The sequence below is a fragment of the Prinia subflava genome, chromosome W (assembly GCF_021018805.1).
Source record: "Prinia subflava isolate CZ2003 ecotype Zambia chromosome W, Cam_Psub_1.2, whole genome shotgun sequence".
Classification (NCBI taxonomy): Eukaryota; Metazoa; Chordata; class Aves; order Passeriformes; family Cisticolidae; genus Prinia; species Prinia subflava.
This window is the reverse complement of record NC_086282.1, coordinates 10,109,094-10,131,495: the sequence shown is the minus strand read 5'-3', so window position 1 is coordinate 10,131,495 and position 22,402 is coordinate 10,109,094. Positions and strand designations below refer to the sequence as shown.

The 22,402-nt window shown below is 44.4% G+C and overlaps 1 protein-coding gene across 3 annotated transcripts in view; it reads left to right on the top strand.

Moving 5' to 3' along the window:
• LOC134563470 (adhesion G protein-coupled receptor L3-like) overlaps positions 1 to 22,402 on the top strand; it is a 694,578-nt gene that overhangs the window by 574,283 nt on the left and 97,893 nt on the right. For all 3 annotated transcript variants that reach the window (XM_063421391.1, XM_063421390.1, XM_063421389.1), the window contains 3 exons: positions 5,230 to 5,535; positions 7,239 to 7,342; positions 21,974 to 22,159. In XM_063421391.1, the coding sequence (XP_063277461.1) occupies positions 5,230 to 5,535; positions 7,239 to 7,342; positions 21,974 to 22,159 (596 nt within the window). The remainder of the gene's footprint in view (positions 1 to 5,229; positions 5,536 to 7,238; positions 7,343 to 21,973; positions 22,160 to 22,402) is intronic.

Below are 22,402 nucleotides of genomic sequence, written 5' to 3'. Positions count from 1 at the left end.
GGTTCACACACAGGATTCTGGCTCAGCTTTTCAAAATAATGGCATGTGTGAGCAGAGGGGAGAACTGTTCAGATGTTTGAAGTGAGGCTGACTTGGCCTTCGCCTGCATTAAAAATAAATCATAGTTGCTCTCAAACACGTGGAAGGAGCTGTACATAATTTAGGGACTAATCTCACCTTGTTGATTCCCTGGCCCGCCGCTCCTGAATAGCACCAGCATGTGGCTTTTGGTCTTCCAGCAGACATTTACCATGAGAAGGTTTTGCAGGGTGATGTCTTTAACATAGACTCAGTGTAACTTTGCAGTCCAACAGTGTATTAATGAGTTGGTGCTTATTGAGATTTCTCTCAATAACTCTGAGGGTCCAGCCAGCGGAGTAATGGCTTAAGAAAATAGCGAGACGGCTTCCCAGGATATGCTTTGTAAAATAAAGGTTTTAATAACAGCAAAAATAATAAACATTACAAAATGAAAAGAGATAAGCTGAGCACAGTGTACCAAGCACAGTTACACAGGCTAAGGCATTCCCAAAAAGCCTCGTGCAGCCCTTGAGCTGGCTGTTTAATACTCGATGGTCTAGGTGGGCTTATTTGGCTCCTTGCCCAATGAGATGGACACTAGGCTTTGAGGTGCATTTCCAAAGCCCTATCACTGTGTCTGTGCTGGGACTGAGCCAATTGCAGCGAGCAGGCTATAGAAAATTCTAGCTTCACTTCCTTATATGGAAACACCTGCTCGGGTACAGAAATGCACGACTACAGGTGCTGTCTGTGTAGGTGCTTGTTTTCATCATCCTTTTCTGTCACCTCACATGTAATTCTTAAAAAAAAAAAACACACGAGAACAAGAAAAAAGGCAAAAGAAAGTGGGAATATATTTACTTTCAAATATTATTGTTTTTCTAGGGAGTTTCAGAAGATGTTATGAAATGTGTTTGAAAATGCCTGTAGAAAATTAATTCCCATGAGATGCATTTATGTGACAGGGAAGAGAAAAACAGCTGTGATATAATCCTCCAATTGTATTAGGTTTGTGGAGTTTTGTACTGCTTCTTTCAAGGCGTGCCTAGATCTTCTTATTTGCTATGTAAATACAACTTGCACCATCTTTCAGTAGAAGAAGAAATGATAAAAGGAATGCTGTAAGCAAAGGATGTGGTTGCCAAATATGAAACGGGCAAAACTACAGGGAGTGAGGAAAGGGAGGGACCTCCAGGTTTTGTGTTTCTTGCAGCCTTCCCAACTCCTGCAGTACTTCATTTGCCTTCGTGCAGCAGCAATGTGTGTAAATAATTGTGCATGGAGTCTGGACATGCTCAAGAGAACACTGGGATTGCTGCTGTTGAGCTGCTGGATTAGTTGTACTTCACTTGGTCCAGCCCTGCTTTAGGTGCAGCAGGCAGGGCCTCCTGGCTGCCGGTGCCCCGTCCCATCTCCTTGAGCATCAGGCTCGGGAATGCAGAACTCACCAGAGTGAAGTCATCGTGGTTTGCTTGGACCTTGAGTGTAGAACTTGGAGTGCAGCCTCTTCTTCCAATTATGTGAGCAAGTGCTGGCTCGTAGCACACAGCCAGCGGGCTGAACCTTTGGACTGTGACCCTGGGGGAACAGCTTGATGGATGTCTCCTGTCCTCCCTTACCTCACCAAAGCCAGTGAGCCTCACCCAGGAAATCCTCTGTGCAATTTCTGCTGGAGGGGCACCCTTCATTCATGGGACAGAAAGTGCACAGTGTCCCTTATAAAGTATTATTGAGTACTCTGGGTCATTGGTTGGAGACCTAGGTGCCAAAATTTTTTTAAAAATGAGAGAAAAGGTAGCAAATAGCCTTTCTTGCAATCAAAGCTGCTTTTGTGATGGGAAAATGCTGGTCAGAGTCATTTGGGAAAGCAGTCTCCCATGTCTGCAAGCACCGGGAAGAGGTGAGCAGAGCATCTAACCACATCATGGTTATATGACGTGGTGGATTTTCCTCATGACAAATACAAAGTGCTGGTCACTTGTCATGTCACTACTTCAGGAAAGGGGAACAGAGAGAAATGGGGGAAAAGACAGTCCATTACTTATGTTAGGTTTTTTTTGTCTATGAGCAAATCCCTACCATGATTTTCCTTCCACCAAGCAAAAATCTGCCTCCACAAGCCTGAGCTCTGTGTGGAGGTTGGGAAATAAAAGAGAGAAGGGAAAAACCTAAACATTTCTATTTTCTTGCTAGTCAAATGTGCCCTGAGTAGAGAGAGGCTCCTCTGGGAGTTGCAGTTGCTCCCCTGTGGATGCTGGAAATGTTTTGGGGTTTGTTTTTTTATGACTGCCACTCTAATCTGAATGATGGCAAAACTTAGTCTTCTGCTATTACTGCCAGCTCTCTAGATAGAGAAGGAAAGAAAACAGTGAAGTATCACTTTAGGGTGTTTCTGGGTAAGAAATGTTTCCACAGCCATAAATTGCTTTCTTGGGAGCACTGAAAATTCCTATCTCAGTGCTGTGCTTCGTGGAATCCAAGTCAGCAAAGTCTTGGATTTGTAAGGAGTAAAAACTGAGTCTTACCCAAAAACTTTAGGGTCTTGATATGGCAATGCATGGTAAAAACAAACAGTAAAAATAAAATAATTAGGTTTATACATTCCCAGCTGTAGTAGTGTTGGTGTTTTTTAAAGGTGCTTGTCTTGGAGCAAAGATTGTCTTGTGAAACATTATCTGAAGAATCCCTCTGTTGAAGTAGTACTGCAGTGCTGCTTTCCCCCAAGTTAAAAATTCAGTTTATTGGCAGCCTGAGTTAATCTGGAGGTTTGATCTCTGTTCTGTGCTGTAGGATTTAGGTACTTTTGCACAGGTTGCAGTCTCTTTGTGGTTTTGCTTGGATTTGAGAATCATTGATATGTAAATGATCCTGATCCCCTGTTCTTTTCCTCCTTACCAATTAACTTGCTTTTTGAAGCACACACTTGTGTGAGCAAAACTGGCAAGTGGTGATTCCTGGTGAAAAACTGGGTGGTGTTAACATGGTGATCATGATTGCTGGAGCTCATTACCGAATTGACTCTGAATAATCAAACCTTTGAACTCAGTTCAGTGGTATCCCATCCGTCTCACTCGGTTAGGCAACTTGGAGGCAGCTCTTTCATGTCGTCTTACAACTTGTCCTATGTAAATGGCAGATGTGTTTATTTTCAAAAGCAGCAAGAAAGCCCTGTGGAACAAGAAAAAAGTTGGAAGAACAAGCCCTCAAAGAGATTTTGACACTGGTGCCAGGGGGTTTATGAAAGATAAAACAGCTCTTTTTTTATGGCTAAAGGAAAATGCCATTAAATCCCTTGTGCCTAACTGCGACAGTAAACTTGCCGGACCTATTCCAAAAACAGGCTGCCATGTGATATTCAATGATTTTCAATGAAAACTAGGCTTAAAAATGCAGATCTCCTGCGTGTGGATCAAGGGGAGCTCCAGGGTGCTCAGTATATGTTTCTATATGCTCACACATGACTGTAAGAATTATTTTAAACAGGATTTGCTAGCTTTGACTTTGAAACTGCATCCACTGTATCTACTCAGTTCTTTTGCATGTGGCATAGGTAATTTTGCATAAGGAAAATAACTTGTTATAGCAAGAGTAAATGGAGAAATTTTACAGGTTGCTATTTACCAGGCTAATCTATATTATGAAGAAATAAAACATACTTGTGGCAAGTCCTGCTGCAGTAAAAATGTAATATTTGCTGAGGTTCTTTACAAATTTTAGTCCTCCCTGTAACATCAAGGGAAAATCATTGCTTGGTGACCTAGTGCAGCTTTGAGCAGAAACTGGAAGAAATCTGTCAGGATCTGCATGTTTTTTGCATTGTATTTTTCAGAGTTCATTTAAACTCAGGGTTCATGGTGAAAGGAAGGTGGCAGGAGAAGGCTGGAAAATCTGTTCACTGAGTGTGTTGAAGACCTGTTTTCAGATTAGTGTCCTTGTGCTCAGGTGAGTTAGTGTAGAAACTCCATTTCCTGTTGCTGGAACATGGAAGGCTTTTTGGGTGCTGGAAGAGGTGGGTTGATAATAAGGTGTTACAGCATGGAAATTAAAGTAAGAGTGGATCAGGCAAGCCTTTTCATATTGCTTCCTTACCTGCATTTCAGAGTCAGCCCCAACATTTTCTCAGGCAGGGATTGAGGGGGCAGTTGTAAATATCTGGCATTTAACTGGAGTAAAAGTCTTACGCTGAGAGAAGCTGGAGGGTGCTTATTTTTGAGTGAGGTAAAGGAGATGGGAGAAGCAAGCTTTTCCACGAGCTATGTGTGACATGGCATGACAGGAGTGATGGGGCAGTAGATGGGGGCAGCCTGCTTCAGTTTCTGCACCTGGTATTTCAGGTCAAGCCATAGACAAATCCCTGTGAAGCTCCAGTCTGTGCAAACGCCTTGGTCTAAGTAGGAGGTTAAATAAGGTAATTGTAAGGTGGGCATCCCGCAATGTTCCTCACACACTCAGTATTTGGTGCAGCTATTGCAGGATGTCCAGTGGGTTAATGCACTTTTAAAGCATGTTCCCCACCTCTTGCTGTTTGACTGCTCATTGCAGGTTTCCAATGGATAAGCCCACTGAGAATTATGGTCTCAAAGATCTGGCTGGGCTGATGTGCACATTTGCTTGTGTCACGTGGCCTGCAGGTCAAGGGGCCAGGCACTGCTCTTGGGATGGAGCAGCAAAGCATGAACCTCAGAGAAAATTGATGGCTTGCTCCAGAGTGCGGCCTTGTGTTCATCCCTCTGTGCACTTTTGATTTTGGGAATGGGTTTGTGGTTTGGTTTTGGGTTTTGTCGTTTTGAGGTTTTTTTTATTACACCGTGGAAAACGTTTTTCTGTCCAAACCAGCTGGGTCTTCAGCAACACTTAACAATTAATAGCTCTCCTGTGCTAGGGGTTCCCTAAAAGATTGAAAATAGGATTTTTACATTAAAATGCCAGGAAGAAAAATGATGAGGGCATAAAGTGCTGCTTTATTTTCATCAGATGCTAGTGCTTTTGGAAAATCAGTTGTGCTCCAATGGTCATTACCTCCCTGTGTGCTTCTCTCACTGTTTGCTCCAGCTTCTCTCTGAAAGGCAGCTGTGCAGAAAGCCTTGCCTTAGTCGTAGCTCCAGTTACACCCTGCAGGGCACTGGGGTCATCAGAGGGGACATCCTCAGGACCTAGGCTTGAGTCCTGTTTTCTTCCTCTTTCTAACCAGCTCTGCCTTTGTTTCAGGAGTATCAACATCGGGGGCGCTGGGCCCGGGGAGCACCACTGCCAGCACCACGCCACGGATGGCCACCAGCACCACCGGCCGCACCACCACCACATCAGCCTCAGGCAGGAGGAACAGGAGCACAAGCATGCCGTCCTGCATGGCTGACGTCTCCGACGAAATGACCACGCACCTGCCGCCTGCCTCCTCCCAGCTGCCGCTGGCCGGAACAGAGAGCTGTGACCCCATGGAAGCCCACGACATTATGTGGTCCCGGACTCGGCAGGGCCAGGTGGCAAAGCAGCTGTGTCCTTTGGGCTCCATAGGTGAGTCAAGGGCCCAGAGGACACAGCAGGCTGTCTTCACTTCTCATGACACCTTGCCACTGTGCAACCAGTACTAAAAAACTTGTGGGGTTGTGCTTCGTGTGCTGTAACAACCTCTGCCTCCAGAAGCTGTGTAGGATGCACCTTAGCTGGTTTTGCCTGTATTTGTAGCCCCTGGGCTCACTGACTAATGTGTTGGTGGCCAAGTCTTTGCTTGTTTTGCTAAGAGAGGGGACAGGGGAGGAAATCAACAAAATTTGTACTTTGAAGCTCCTGAACCAGTGTGAGTGATTTTTTAAACTGCAGCCAGCATCCAGTGTGATCAGCTGGGCAAGTGTGGGAGGTGGGGGAGAACAAAGCCACATCTTTCAAAATGGTTTATTGCTTATTGGATTTTGCTCCTTTTCCTCTGTTCTTCCCGCAATTGTTTTCTTGAAAAATGTTGCTTTTGGAAATTTCCTTTTCAATTCGAAACATAATTGCATTAAGAATGGGTTTTAGCATATGGTTCAGTTTGCTGTGTTTTAACAAATGCAGTTTTCTAAAAATAGTTATTTTTCATGCTAGTCTTGGTGTCCAGCCCCAAGAGCTCACTTTCAAAAAAGAAATCTTAAAAGTGGAGGAAATTGCCTGAAAATGAGGGTTGAAGGGATCTGACTTGCAGAGGAGAGACTGTTAATTCTCCACTCCTGGAGAGCCATTCACACCTGTGTATATGAGTACTGACTCACTCTGGAATTTGGTGAGGACAGACTGATAAAATATATGTTAACGTATGAGAAGCATGGAAAGGCATCAGGGGTGAGAGTAGGTAAAGAGCATTTTTGGTGTCTTTCCCAGTCCTACTTGGTAAAATTATTGCAAATAGTGTGATGTGATTTCCAGAGATGGGAAAGGCTATTCTGAACCAAAGCTGTAAAAAGGAAAAGAAGATGAAAAAGGAAAATAAAGGCTGGATGCAGGGAGTCCTTTCCTAAGCACAAGAGCTAAGGACTGGATAAAAATAACTAAGGAAAAGATAATAGCCCAACTTATGGATAGGGGATGGCCATAAGCCTTTCCCATCTCTGATTTCAGTGATTCAGGCTTTTGTTAAAAGCTGTGATATATTAGCAGTGATGCATTTGTCTTTGAAAGGGTCTGAGGCATTTTGGTGTCTTTTCCACCAGGGATTGGGCAGCTCTTCCCAAACAAAACTCTCCTCTAAAGTCCTTCTTGACAGTTGGGGGCTGACAGTAAACCCCAGCATTATATCTTGGCATTTGTAGTGTTCAGACTTTTGTGTGTTTCCAGCCAAATGTTGTAATGATGATTCAGAGCCATAGAATCTTCATAAAACAGCAAGGAAGATGAGGCACAGGGTCTGATCCCAAATCACCAGTGGTGGGGCTGAGCACTCAAGGTGCTGGCTCAGTGTTTGAGATCTACTTCTGATTTCTTAGTATCTGGCAGCTTTCCTGCAAGTTCTCTGTCTGTAATTGCTGTTTGCCAAATTTGAAATAATATTCCTGCACAACATCATGCATCTTTTATGTCTTAGGGCCCTTAAAGGACCAAGATGATGGGAGACTAGGCCACTGAGATGACTCAGAAGTGTCCTACTCAAGACATGAGCACTAATAAGCTCCCAGAAGCCTTTGGCATGGGGTCCCAGGGGCAAAATGTAACCAGTCACACTGAACACAGCAACTTTCCTATTACAGGTGTTGCAACTTTCCGTTGTCTTGCACCTGACGGTATCTGGGAACTCCAAGGACCTGATCTTAGCAACTGCTCTTCACCCTGGATCAACCACATCACTCAAAAGGTAAAACCCTTCCCATGTGTTTACCACTCTGAGCCTGCACAGTGACCTTGCTCAGCGCCCTGGTTTTCTCACACAAGGGTACCCAAAAGGATCAACAGTCACACATAAAGCATTAGCTGTGCATAGTAGACAAGAATTGCAAGAAGAAAGGAAGTGTTGCATGGAAATTAGGGCAAAGAGGGTAAGAGATGGCAAAGGAGAGGGACTGGAGAGTGGAATTAAACTAGAGTGAATGACATTTCTTGTTTGTGGCAAGAAAAGGAAGAAGAGGGAGGAGGAGGAGGGTGGACATATGGAAAGTACGGAGTTGTTGAAAAAGGAAACACCCTTTCATGCATCCTCAAGGATTTTTTCATGTCATGCAAGCACAGAATAAACCCCATAGTTAAGAAATCTTTACCAAAGGCAGGCTCATTGTGAAATGTTTGGTTTGTGCCTCTGACTTTCTGTTTTTAACTTCTTCCCAAATTATAAAAAACCTGGTGGAATAGAAAACAATGCTGCAGTAATGCTTATCTTTTGACTCTTAAGTCCCTTGATGAATGTTTTCTAGCACTTCATCATTTATCAGTGTTAAAAGTGCATTCGCATGTGACAATAGAAGTTCAAGACAAGCAGAGCTTATTTGGTAGCAATATGTTGAGCATTTTTGTTATTAATGCACAGTGGTGCTTTCAGCTGATTTCATTACAGAGACCAGATGTATGTTTATGCCACGGAGTCTGTGGGCTGAATCTTTATTATAGCAATTTGTGGGGATTTATTCACTCCTTTAGCCAGAGCAAGCGAGTCCTAGTGTTGACAGTGAGCTGTGCTGCTGCACAGTAGTGACACAGATCTCCCAAAGAGCCACTGCTCACTGGTCAATGGAATGGGGACACTCCACAGACAAGACTCTTGGACATTCTCCTCTCTGCCCCCATCTAAACTGAGACCTAATAATCTGTGAATTGCTACCACTGATCATTTCTACCTTGCTTCATCTGTGGTTATACCCGTCCCTCCACAAAGGAGCATGTCAATTAACAAGGGGCTGCTGTGATATAGCACAGCCACTACAAAGCCTGTGGTCTTTTTGTCCCTCTCCTGCCATACACCCAGCAAGCTGATGAATACAGGCTGGCTTTGCTGGCGTTAGCAGCTGTGTGCAGCTCTTGTTTTATGACCTACGTACTTACCCTGGAGGGGTTAATATTACTTACTCCAGCCATAATTCACCCAGGCAGCTGGGAGACCTTGCTGCTTGGTGAAGATGACTAGGCCATTAGCCATTAGCAGAGAGAAATAATAGCCTGCACTGATGAAATCTCCATCAAGGTTAGGCTTATTTTATTTGAAATCCTAGCTATCATTTGTGTAACAAATGAGCCCCATTTAATTTGTTACGTGCTTTCAAAGCAAGCTAAAATGGAACAGGCAAGTTTTCAGAAATGCCCAGCAGGTTACAACTGGGACTAGATTTTTATTGTTTTTCTGAAGGAATTTAGTTATGTTCAGTGTTGAATACTTTTTACCAGTCGGTAGAAGGACTTGGGGAATCTATGAGATGACCCTGAATCTAAGCTATTTGCCTGAGAGGGAAATCATTGGGATCCTGAGATATGTGATCCAACCTCAGTGACAGATGTTACAGTTACAGAACATCAAGACTTTTCAGGAGTGACTTTTGAGGGGAAAGCCTTGCAAGGCTTGCCTAGGGGTTTGTGCTGAGGGTTGCAATCATTGAAACATTTATACTGAAAAAGACCTCTAAGATCATTGGGTCCAATTACTCACCCAACACTGCCATGTCCACTACTAATCCATGTCACGAAGCGCCATGTCTAGGTGTCTTTTAAATCACTCCAGGAATAGTGACTCAACCACTTCCCTGGTGTAGAGGTTTCACGTTCACTGAACTTTGCTTGTTAAATTTAGTGTAGTGGTTTAAATATTTTCTTATTGTGAAAATAAGATTAGGAGAAAAGGCAAAAACAAACTCAAAGATAAAAATAGATTTATTAACACACACCAAAAGAAAGAGGGAAAGAAAAAAAAATAAAATGGAAGCTTTCAAAGCACTCCCCTCCTACCCCTCCACTAATGGTTTACTTTCTCACATAGGACATAAAGAGACAAAACTTGTAATTTTCACTCAGTTTCACCATTCAAAAATAATCTTTCATCAGTTCTTTTAGGAAAGGAGTCTCTCTTAGAAACTTGTATGGAATTTCTCCACTGACAACATAAAAGTTGTCTTGTGGGTCTCATCTCTCACAAAGACAGCCTCCCAGGAACCTGCCTTTGTGAGGTCCTTCCCAATAGCAGCTTTCCTAACACTGCATATGGGTCATGTCTTCTTGTTCGGGGTACTGTTTAAGGATGCTTCTTCTAGTATAAAACAAAGATTCTCTTCTATTTCCAAAATCATCTTCATCTCAAAAACTAAAAATCCCTTTTTCCTTAGGAGCAAAGAGCTTCATATAATTTTTAACTAGAGCCTTACATCCCCCCCAACAGCATTCATATGTTAAAGGAAAAATAGTCCATTATCCATAGTTCACTAGAGACGTCCAGCCAAATTAGGCCACTCCTTCTCCTTTGTTACAAATAGTTTTTTCACTCACTCTTCACCGACTTCAAGTTTCATGCTATGTCTCCTTATAGTTCCATAACTTTGTCTGTTCTCACTTCAGGAAGGGCCAGTGCTCTGGGAGTTCCATCTGCTGGTGGGAAAGAGTTAAAGTTTGCCCAGGCCTGTGGTGTTCATGTGGTCTCTTTGGGTGGCAGCTGCAAAGATCTCAAAGCCATGCCTGTAAGAGGAGGCTGGTGGATACTTTCTTTTCCACCCCTCAATCTGATCCAAGATAGCTCAGCTCGGGGCTGCCATCAGAGTCTGCCAGCTCCCCTTCCTCACTGCCAGCTGCTACCGGGCCCAGCCATGGCCTGGCCTTCTCTGCCGCGGCCTCCAGCACGTGGCTGGCCCTGCCGAGCCAGAGCCTCCAGTCTCCCCCGCCGGCAGCCGGGGAGAGAAGGGGCTCAGCCGGCCAGGCCGCTCCCCGCGGCAGCGGCTCCCGGAGACCCGGCCCGGCTTGGGCCGGCTGCCCAAGGTGGAGCGGGCCTAAGCCAGGCCCCGCTGCTGCCCACGATGTTACCTGGTGGCTCACCGGGAGAAAAGAGGAAGGGCTCGAACAAAGCCTCAGTTTTGTATGGGTATTACCAAAAGTCGCATTCTGTTTTCTCAGTGGTCAAACCACATGCCAGTAGTCAAGAACTGGCCCTTGATAGGTCGTTATCTTTTCTAAAGAAATCTAAGGTCCTGACAGGGCAATAGTCCATATTCTTCTTCAACTAAAACCCAAACTGTGTTAACCCATAACACCTGGGAAGTCTGTTCCAATGCTTGACCACTCTCTGTGAAGAAACTTTTCCTAATATACAATATAAACCTTCCCTGGTGCAACCTCAGGTTGTTTCTTCTTGTCCTATCATTTATTACTAAGAGACTGACAACCACCTTGCTACAACCTCCTTTCACATAGTTGTAAAGATAGATAAGGCCCCCGACCTCCTTTTCTCTAGGCTAAACACCCTCAGCTGCCTGAGCAGCTCCTCATAAGCCTTGTGCTCCAGACTCTTCCCCAGCTCTGTTGCCCTTCTCTGGACATGCTCCAGAACCTCAATGTCCTTCTTGTAGTGAGGGGCCCAGAACTGGACACAGGACTCAGGGTATGGCCTCACCAGTGCCCAGAATAATCACTGCCCTGGTCCTGCTGGCCACACTATTGCTGATCCAGGCCAGGATGCCACTAGCCTTCTTGGCCACCTGGGCACAGCTGGCTCACCTTTTATGCTGGGCAGCTTTCCAGTTACCCTTCTCCAGCCTGTAGTGCTACATGGGGTTTTTGTGACCCAAGGGCAGTACCTACACTTGGCCTTATTGAACCCCATACCATTGGCCTTGGCCCATTGATCCAGCCTGTCCAGATACTGCACATGCCACGTGAGGGCACTCAGCATGATCTGCTCCATGATATTGCATCACATTTTCAACTTCCAGTCCACTAGGACACCCCCAGTTAGCCAGGACTGCTGATAAATGATGGAAAGTGGCTCAGTAAGCTCTTCTGCCAGTTCCCTCAGTACCCGCAGGTAGATCTCATCCAGCCCCATAGATCTGTGGATGTGTAAATGATGTATCAGGTCACTGACCGTCTTTTTCCTGGATTGTGGGGGTTTTCTTCTGATCTCCATCCCTGTCTTCCAGCTCGGAGTGCTGGGTGCCCTGAGGACAGCTGTTAAAGACTGAGCCAAAGACGGCATTAACTCCCACCTCAACCGTTTCCTCATTCTTTGTCACTATATTTGCCCCATATCCAATAGAGATTCTCCATAGCTCTCCTTCTGTCTTAAGAGTGTTTAGAAAAACGTTTTTTGTTGATGGCAGCATACAGTTATAGTTGATCTTTAGTCCTGCTAATTTTCTCCCAGTATAACCACAACACGCTTGTAGTCCTCCTTAGTTACCTGCCCTTTTTCCAGAGGCCATAAGCTCTCCTTTCTCTCCTTTTCTTTTTTTTTTTTTTTTTTTTTTCTTATACCAACCAAAGCTCTCTGTTCAGCCAGGTCAGTCTTATTCCCCACCAGCTCATCTTTTGGCACGTCAGTATGTCCTGCCTTGAAGATTCAGTAGGATCCTTACAGTAAATACAGTTTTAAATTACTTATGAAATAACCAATAGCCATTTGGTTTCCCTGCCCAACCAAGAGGCTTGAAAATCATCACTGCACTTAAAGATGGAGACTGATTAATCCGTAAATCAACCACTGGTTTCTAACATCCCTGCTGTGGATGGGATGCCTCCCAAAGCTTGCAGATTTGCTCCTGCAGCTCTCTGAAGATGAAAAAGAGCCTTCCTCCTCTAAGTCAAGCCAGCTTCTCTTTTTGCTGCTGTGGGGACAGCTAGAGGAAGCAGTAAGCCAGCTGTGCTGTGAGGACAGGGCTGGTTACACCCTGCAGCTCAGCTCTCCTGCATCCCCAGCTCTCCTGATCACTCAGCCCACTGCAGCTGCAGCACAGCTGACAAAATGGGTAAAAATACTTCTTTGTCAGCCAGGGTTCATACCTGCTCAGCATGTCTTCATTCCTAATCTGTTTTGTCTCCCAAAAATCTGTCATCTGCTGGATCCAAACTGCTCAGGAAGAATGGTGATGGGTCCCATGGAGGGATTTCAGCCAAGCCAGAATGGATGGTAGGAAAATGCTGTGGTTGCTTTCTATATCTGTGTAGTGAAGTAAGAATGATTACTTACTTCTCTTTCTCTTGCTGTGCTCAGACTGTAGGTTGGGTGTTTGCCTGCTTGCATCATGGTATTAGGTTTTACAGCCATTTCCTAGCTTCCATTAGTTATTCTGCTTCTTGGAAGATCAGAACAAATGTTCTCCTCAGCAATTCATTTGCCTCTTGACATTTACTTTATTGTTGGTGCCTACCATGCCCTTTTAACAGAGTGGAAGAATAAAGTTGCCAGTGCGATTGAATTATGCACTGCTACCTGGGTTATTTCTAGAGTCAAGCAGTAACAGGAAGCAAAAAGGTCAGCTTTGGATACATTGCATCATCCTGATCATGAGGTCACATGTTCAGTCTCAGCCTGTTTGTTTTGCCTTTTGCTTTCATCAGTGCCATCATAGCGCCACATGTGACTTCCCTGAAGACATCTCTTCCTTGCTGCAGCTTTCAACTGTGGGTGCTGCCGGGGAGGACAGGCACTGCAATGCTCAGCTTCAAGCCTCTGGAAGAAAGGAGGCCTCTTTTGTAGCAGAACAGAAAAATTTGTTCCCTTTATGAATGCACAAAAAGCCCTAATCTGTAAATCTAAAGCATGTCCCACCCTTGCCCTCCTGAGCTGCCTGGATCATGTAGTCCCAAAGAACAGGTGAACCTTAGGATTCATAGCACCTTCCTGAGGTCTTGGAGATCTGCTTGGGTGTGTGTCACAGGGAGAGTGAGGTTTTGTGGAGGACATCCCCACATCATCTCTTCCAGATCTGAGGGTGCAGTTGCACTCCTGATGACAGCACGATGAAATCCTCCATCCAAGTTGCTTTGGGCAGTCTGTTTTCAGAGCACCATCATGAATTGGATGGAGCAGATGCCACAGAGGGTGGCTTATTTAAAGGTCATTAAATGCAGTTTAAGTTGGTTGAATACCTTAGTTTCAAAGTCACTTTGTCAGTGTTATCTAAGTCTGCTGTACTCTATGGAGCGCATTGTCTTTTCTCCCAGGCAGCTGGCAAAAGGACAAGACGATGCAAGCTGTGCCAGGGAAGGTTTAGGTTTTTGCATCAGGAGGCATTTCTTCATAGAAAGGGTTATTGGGCACTGGATTGGACTGCCCAGGGAGATGGTGGAGTCACTGTGTCTGGAGCTGTTTAAGGCAAGGCTGGATGTGGTACTCAATGCCATGGTCTAGGTGACATTTTGGTGTTTGGTCATAGGTTGGACTTCGTAATCTTAGAGGTTTTTTTCCAACCTAAATGATTCTGTGATTCAGAAAAAAAAAAAAAGAGAAGGACGGTAGATGTGCTCTGACTCTTTTCTGTGAATGCACACATGTATATTGAAATTCCTGCTAGGGGAGGAAAAATGCCATGAAGGCTTTGCAGTGTCAGAAGTTAGCCCACAGCCCCTGTTACAGCCTTACTACCTTACTCCTGGCAGCTAATGGTGCCTGTTGAAACCTGTCAAATGTTTGTTCCTCCAGAAAATAGCATCAACTCCAGCTGACCAGTCCATCTGTACGTTACTGTTTTTAAAAATCCTAGTTCAGTCTTTGATGCCATCTTTTTTTTTTTTTTTATAATATCAATTTGCTTCTTCAAAAGGCTGCAGGAAAATACTTTTGCCTTTATGACTACAGTGTTTTGGTTAGTTTGCTCCCTTCTCATCATATTTCTTATTTCTTCTGAATTTTCCTCCCTAAATACTTTTTTTTTTTCAATTTCTCTCATTTTTATTCTACTGTCCTCTTCTGCAGTTGGTTTTACTCTGAGAAAGGTAGGGCTGAAACAGCGAACTCTGCTGCATGAGGGTCTTTCTTCATCTTTCCAGGCAAAACTCCCCACTTCTGTTTGTTGGCATATATGAATGTGCTGGTTTGAAAGCAAAACCAGTGAGACTCCAAGTCAGAAATACAATTTAATAGAGAGAGAACAAACAACAAGAAAGATAAAAATAAAATAAAAATAAAATAAAAATAAAATAAGACAGATGCAATAGTACAAAGGACCACTGACAGAGTCAGAAGGCAAACCTGACACCCTGTTGGTCAGGGTGTTGGAAGCAGCCCGAGGTAAGTCCTCCCAGAGTGACGGTTGTGGCTCCGTTGAAGTAGAGATGACCCTCAAGAAAAGGGTCCAGTCATCCTCTGGGAATCCAGTGGAAACAGGCTACCTTGGTGTTTGGGATTGCTGGTTTTATCTAAGTGGAAAGGCTTTGGCTCCTCCTGCTGGGTGGAGCATCTCACAATGGAATGAAGTAATGTTATCAGTCATGTGAGAGGCCTTAAATGGCCCATTCACAGGTGATGTCCCTCGGAGGAGGATGGGTGGAGGAAGAGATAAGGAGGCACTGCCTTATCTGGTTTTATCAGTCATTCCATTAACAGAAGGCATCTGCCCTCTTTCTACCCCTAGAGTTACAAGAGATAAAGAACAATATCTCCCAACCGACTTCAACAGATGAAAATAGAATACATATTTTTGGTTATATTTTTCAACCCAGGACAATGAAACAGGCAGGAGAATATGTCCTCTCAAAAAACTATTATTTCACCTTCTTTTCACTCATAAGAAGGTGCAAGATAGTGGCACAAACTTGGAAAATGTTAGCAGAGTGTTACACAGAGGGATTTCAGGTGTGCCAGTGATCATTTGTAAATCTGTCCTAAATCCTGTCTTCCCAAATGGAAGAGGGGAGGAATTGTTTTGGCAGACCTATAAAACTGTGTTTTGTGTGTTAGCATTTTTGGCAAGAAACGTTTTCATTTCTTCAAATTAGCATTCTGAGACTGGTTTTATTCAGTTTGTAAAAGGTAAAAAAATAGGCCAAAAAACCCACAGAAACCAAAAATTTGGGTTCAAATTTGGTTTAAACAGAATGTTTTCTTTTATCCTAGAATCCTATTTAGTTTTAAAATTTAATCTTTTCATAATTGAGGTAGAAAATGTTAAAAAGTAGTCTCATATCAGGGAGTGAGATATTACTTTTAATTCCCTTTATTGTTCTCAAGCCTCAAGCAGTAGAAAGGTCAGTTACTTACACATTTTTTCCCTCCTTCCTACTTGTCTCTCAATATCAGCTTGAGACATGGAGAACCTCCAGGGGTTGTTCCTGTTTTCTATGTAACTATATCAGTGTTTGGGTTAAAGAGTATCACATGTTTTGGAAGAAATAACATAAAGAGCTCGTCTTTCATGCGGCAATAATGAAGAGAAAGATGTGGAGAAGTCATTTATAGAAAGGAAGTAAGTTAGTAATGCATCCTCTTGGGTAGCAGTAAGCTTTGCTGAGCATTATGTAGAATTAACACAAAAAAAAAAAAAAAAAAAAAAAAAGAAAGGGTTCAGTCCTGTTGTTATAAGAGACCAGATAGTTATCTTAGCTCTGGAATATTAAGCCAGCATTTGGGACTCATAAGAGAAGTTTGGTTTGAAAGAATTGGATAGGAGACACTTCAATTTCAGTGGAAAAAGCTCAAAAGAATCAAGGAAATCAGCATTAATGTGTCACAGCCATCATTCTGGACACCCCTGTCATGCACACAGCCAGAGTGGAAAGAATGTCTCAGCACTGTTGTAGTGACTTGTAGCTGCACTTTTTGTGTGACCATGTGTAGGTGTGGAATTGTCAGTGCTAGGATGTAGTTTCATTACCTGCCAGCCAAAAACGGTTTCCCAGAAGAATGGTGCATCTGTGTTTTGAGGAAACCTGGGTGTGTGAGATAACGTTGGGTAATGTCATGGGTTGGCCCTGGCCAGATGCCAGTGCACCCATGAATGTATGTTTTTACGAACAACTACTGTGGGATGTGATCAAGAACAGAACAGAGCAGGCCCAAAACTTGAAAATAAAAAGGAAACTTTATTAAACTACATAAGAACAGAAGTAGAAAAGGGAAAAGAAAAAAAAACCTAAACACAGAAAACAGAAATGAAAACCTCCCAGAACATTTCTTCTCATCCCCCAATTTCCACCCCTCCACACTCCAAATTTTAACACTTACACGTTGCCTTCCATCTTACTTACTTAAACCAAAACCCTGGGTTCCCAGTCAAAGTCATCATCACTCAAAAAGAACCAATCTTCAATTCAGCAAGGGAGAGAGGAGTCTCTCTCGCACCATAGACCCCCCACAGGAAACACAGGTCCACCCTCCCGTGTTTCCATGTCACCCATGGCACCACCTGGAGAAGTCTGCCATGGTGACACCCTCCTTTCCATGTCTAGTGCTCTCACCACCGTCCATGGACCAAAACCGCATATAGGGCTCTTTTAAGGATGTTTGGCCAAGTACCAAAAACCAGCCATCTTCTCATACTGGGACTAGCAGTCCCCCCCACATTTACTCCTGGGGCAGAGGGTTTCCAAGAACAGAGATCTTCATCCCTCAAGACAGAGGGCGCCACCACACCCTCTTCCTCTCTTCTCTGTTCGCTCCACTTCCACAGTGGCAAATCACTGCCACAAAGTCTTTGGTTCGAGCCAAATGCATCTACCCAAATACAGTCTTATATTCAGGAAAATCCAGGTTTAGTCTATGGCTAACATTATGCAAGAAAAGTCCAGCTCAAAAAGCCACTCCACTTCTGCCCATCAGGGATTCTTTTCATCTTCCGTTATCATGTCAGTCCCAGGCTGTCTCTCTCTCTTCTGAAACCACTAGCCATGAGAATCAATGTCTGGGAAAAGTTTTCTTCTGCCTCAGAAAGAGTTAAAAGCTCCCAGCAGGGTCGCAGGCTCAGGCACTCGCAGGCTCAGGCACTCCCACACGCACTGGACACCTTCTCCCAGGGGGGGACGGACGGACGGACACGGAAGGCACTTCCACAGTTCTCCACCCCTCCATCCTGGATGGGGCTGGCTCAGCTCTAGTCCCGTTCCTCTCTTCTCCCCCCGGGGCACCGGCCTACCTCAGCCCGGCTGCCTAGCCGCATGGTTTCCCTCCCCCTCCCCCACCTAGCCTTGTAAGCTGGACAGGGGAGGAGGAGAAGATGCTTCTCTCCTGAAACCAGAACCAGAAAGGGAAAGTCCCTCTGGGAGCCCTTGCTTTTAACCCTTTGTGTCCTCAGAGGCGTGTCTAACTCCTCAGTGGCCACTCCAGGTGCCAACATTCAAACCTGACCACTGATTGGTTTGACCACAACTTCCTGGAAAACTCACTTCCCCTCAAACCAAGACAGAAGGTTACCTGTTTCAAGGACAGAAAATGTAGCTTTGCCTCCTTCGTGCAACATTGAATGGAAAATGCCAACAGTGGCAGCCAAATCCCAGTATAATGCTTCATCATCAGCCACTTGGTGTTTTTTAGAAACCATTCTGCAGTGCCAAAGCCCAAGGTATTATCCCTGGTTAGCACTGCTGCTGGCAGAGCTGGTTTCCCTGTTTCGCTCCTCAGAGGAATGAGGGAATAAACAGCAAAAGACAGAAACAGGCAGATAAAAAACCACTTACTTGATATTGTCAAGACATCCAGATTCGGGTTTCAGTATAGCAGTATGATGAAACATTTTATAGAGAGCAATCCCAAGGAAGATGACATTAAGCTGCAATGGAGGGGGAAGGAGAAGTCTGCCATGGTGACACCCTCCTTTCCATGTCTAGTGCTCTCACCACCGTCCATGGACCAAAACCGCATATAGGGCTCTTTTAAGGATGCTTGGCTAAGTACCAAAAACCATCCATCTTCTCATATTGGGACAAGCAGTCCCCCCCATTTACCCCTGGGGCAGAGGGTTTCCAAGAACAGAGATCTTCATCCCTCAAGACAGAGGGCGCCACCACACCCTCTTCCTCTTTTCTCTGTTCGCTCCACTCCTACAGTGGCAAATCACTGCCACAAAGTCTTTGGTTTCGAGCCAAATGCATCTACCCAAATACAGTCTTATGTTCAGGAAAATTCAGGTTTAGTCTATGGCTAACATTATGCAAGAAAAGTCCAGCTCAAAAAGCCACTCCTCTTCACCTCTGCCCATCTGGGATTCCTTTCATCTTCCTTTGACATCTCAGTCCCAGGCTGTCTCTCTCTCTCTTCTCTCAAACCACCAGCCACAAGAATCAATGTCTGGGAAAAGTTTTCTTCTGCCTCAGAAAGAGTTAAAAGTCTCTGGTTCCCGGCAGGGCTGCAGGTTCGGCGGCAATCCCCCACGCAGCCGGGCACTTTCTCCCTGGGGGGGGGACGGGGATGGGGACGGAAGGCACCTCCACAGTTCTCCACCCCTTCCATCCTGGATGGGGCTGGCTCAGCTCCAGTCCCTTTCACTCTCTTCTCCCCCAGGGGCACCGGCCTACCTCAGCCTGGCCTCATGGTTTCCCTCCCCCTCCCCCACCCAGCCTTGTAAGCTGGACAGGGGAGGAGGAGAAGATGCTTCTCTCCTGAAACCGGAACCAAAAAAAGGAAATCCCTCTGCAAGTCCTTGCTTTTAACCCCTTGTGTCCTCAGAGGCGTGTCCAACTCCTCAGTGGCCACTCCAGATGCCAACATTCAAACCTGACCACTGATTGGTTTGATCACAACTTCCTGGAAAACTCACTTCCCCTCAAACCAGGACAGGTAAATACTTCTATGTCCTAGGAGTTCACAGAATCTGAGCTTTAGTCTGCCTTTTTCTCAGACATTTTTCCATTGCTTCCTTTTTTTTTGTGTTGTTTATTTGGCCACATCATAATTCCTCAGATTTGCAGTTTTTTAGGGTCAGTCCAAGAGAAAAGGAAAAGGGTTAATTAGTGACTAGCCTGTACCACTTTTGCAGACAGATAGGAACAGCAACAGCCTGCAGGGACAGAAAACTCTTGTGTTTGCCTTTGTAGCATTTAGCAATTTTCTCTGAGTGTGCCAGTTTGCATAGGTGTATGGTCCAAGGGAAAATGTGAGCATCAAATATTTTGGTTTTTCTCTGATGTATCTGAAAAAAATATCTTGAATTCCCACAGTTTTCTGCAGAGCTTACACAATGTGTCATGATAGATGCTAAGCTCCAGCAATGAACTGCAGGAAAATGTTGAAATTGATTTCTTTATGTAAAGGGATTTGATGCAGTCATTCTTTCAAGTTCTGAGAGCCAACAGCAGAGGTCAAAATTCAGCCTCTGTGCTTATGTGTGGCTTCCTTCAGCTGCTTAGGAGAGCAGGCAGCTGTAAGATAGGATCTGTTTTCTATGGCATTAGTCTTCTGTGTAACAAGAAAGAAATAATTCAGTTTTTGAATATATCTTATCATTGCTCTAATGGGAAGAACAACATATCTCCTTTATTTATCTTCTCTGTATCATCATATGCATTAATTCTCAGAAGATGAGCATATGAACATCTTGAGTTAGATTTCATTAAATCAGATTGGCTTTTGCTGTCAAATTAATGGAAGTAAGTTATTTATTTATAACTCGGGTAATTGATTTACAGAGAGGTAGAAGCTCAGCCTATAACCTTTCTCTAGAATCTTGCTTTTATGATAAGCACCAGAAAGTGAGAGAACAAGAGAAATATCTGATTTCTAGCTGTTGGACAAGACAATTGAAAATTCATATGAAGACCCCAGCAGAGTTTGCCATTGAGCCTGACAGAGAAGTGGGAACTTCATTTATGTGTCATCCTGTATAATTTCTCCTTGTCCCAGGCATATTCCACATGGATTTGCATTCCAGATCATAGACTGGTAGATAATGAATAAAAGATCAGCAACCTGGAGCAGTATTTTTTAGTGGGCTGCTCATGAAAAGTGGATGGGGCCAGCTGCCCTGCCCCAAATCCCCATGGCACAGAAGAGGAAAGGAGTACCAGACAGGTAGAGCAAAACGCAGCAAGAAAGGGGCAAAAGCCACAGGGAAAAAGTGAGAGTTTCCCAAATAATTGCACAGTGAATTTCCTGCAGGTTATTTGTGACTTTTGTGACTCAACTAGATGATACAAGTCTTTTAGTAGAAGTTTCAGCCAACCAACCTGCTGGCTTTTTGCTTCTAGTGGGCTTCTGCTTGAGCCTTTTGCTCTAGAGTTAGGATGCTTTTACATGTGCTGAGAGTCACTGGCTTCATAATCACAGCTAGTGTGACAAGTGATGCTAAGTGATAAATTAGTACCAGATTATTAAATCAATAAGATGGAAATTGTGAACTTTTTGCTTTGGTTTTCTGGGTTATCTCATCTATTTTTGCACCTTTTGCAAGGAACTCTGTGCAGAAGTTGTAAAAAAAAAATCATCTTTTTGCTATCACATAAACTTCTGAAATCAGAAACTGCTTTTTCTTGACAGGAGGGGCTACTTACATGGTTTGTTTTTTTCAAGTGGCACAGTAAGCCAATGGGACAAGCTAATTAAAGCCCTCCTTAGCATGGAAATCCCATGTAAAACAGTGCCCAGTGAGAAGAAATTGTTCAAGCCACCATGGTTGACTGGAAAAGCAATATGCAAAAATCTATTCACGATCAAACCACAAAGACTTGTTGTAGTCGATTTTTTGGGAAATGCTTCTATACCTCCTTCCTTCATCTCTTTTCTTCTTCTTGAGGGGAGTTGACTTGGTTAACGCTGTGGGGTTGGAAGGTGTCTTGGTTTGGAAAGACGTGTATCTGTCAGGGAAAACTGGAGTTTCCCTTGGAATGCAGAATGTAAAACCCCCTCCCTCCAAATTATTAAAATTTTGCAATTAGGAGCTTTCAGGCAAAAATATGGGAATAGGAGTAACAGTTGTTTACTAGGAATATTAAAAATGCAAATGCAGCAATACAAAAAAAACAAACAAGCAAACAAAAGTCCTAGAAAACCTTGACAGAGTCAGGAATATGACCTGACACCCTGTCGGCCAGGGTGTTGGAAGCAGTCCAAATAAGTCCTCCTGGAGTGACAGATGGGGTTCTGTTGGAGTAGAGATGATCCTGTAGACAGATTCAGTGGTGGTGAGATGAGTCTGGTCTTCCTCTGAGACTCCAGTGGAAAAGAGGATGCTTGGTGTTCTTACATCTGTTTTTATCTTGGTAGGAATGGCTGGCTCCCCCCCCCCCATTGGGTAGAGCATCTCACAATGGGATGATGTAATGTGTCATGTCATTCGTGAACCTTAATGGCTCATTAACAGAAGATACCCCGCCTCTCTCCCCCCCCCCCCCCCCCCCCCAGAGGGTGGACAGTGGTGGAAGAGATAAGAAACACTGCCCCACCTGGTTTTAACAGCTGGCCTATTATCAGAAGGCATCCACTGCCCTCCCCCCTAGAGTTACAAGAGATAAAGGAAAAAAACCAACCATCTCCCCAACTGGTTTCAACAGATGAAATAGAATGCATAATTTTTGGTTACATAACCCAAGACAGAAGGCACTGGAGTGACATCTCACTGGCAGCCAGGCACAACCTTTCCCTGTGCTTTCTCACCCGCAGATGAAATCGGGGGAGATGGCTGCCAACATCGCACGGGAGCTGGCGGAGCACACCAGGAACCACCTGTATGCCGGTGACATCACGTACTCTGTGTCTGCTATGGTCCAGCTCATCAACCTGCTGGACGTCCAGCTCCGGAACCTGACTCCCGGCGGGAAAGACAGCGCTGCACGCAGCTTAAATAAGGTGAGAGCAGCGGGGCCCTTTCAGTGATAACCTGTCACTTAGCCCAGAAGCACCTTAACTGCTTTACAACAGTGTGGCTTTTGTGCCCACAATTTAAGAAGAATTATTAGTCCTTCTGTCATTTCCAGAAGTAAGAGGAATTGCTACATAGCACTAAAGGTGCTAGGAGTTGCCAGTTGTGGGAGAAAATATGAGCTGTGGACTTTGTAAGAAAGCATTTAAAGCTGAAGGTTTCCTTAGTGA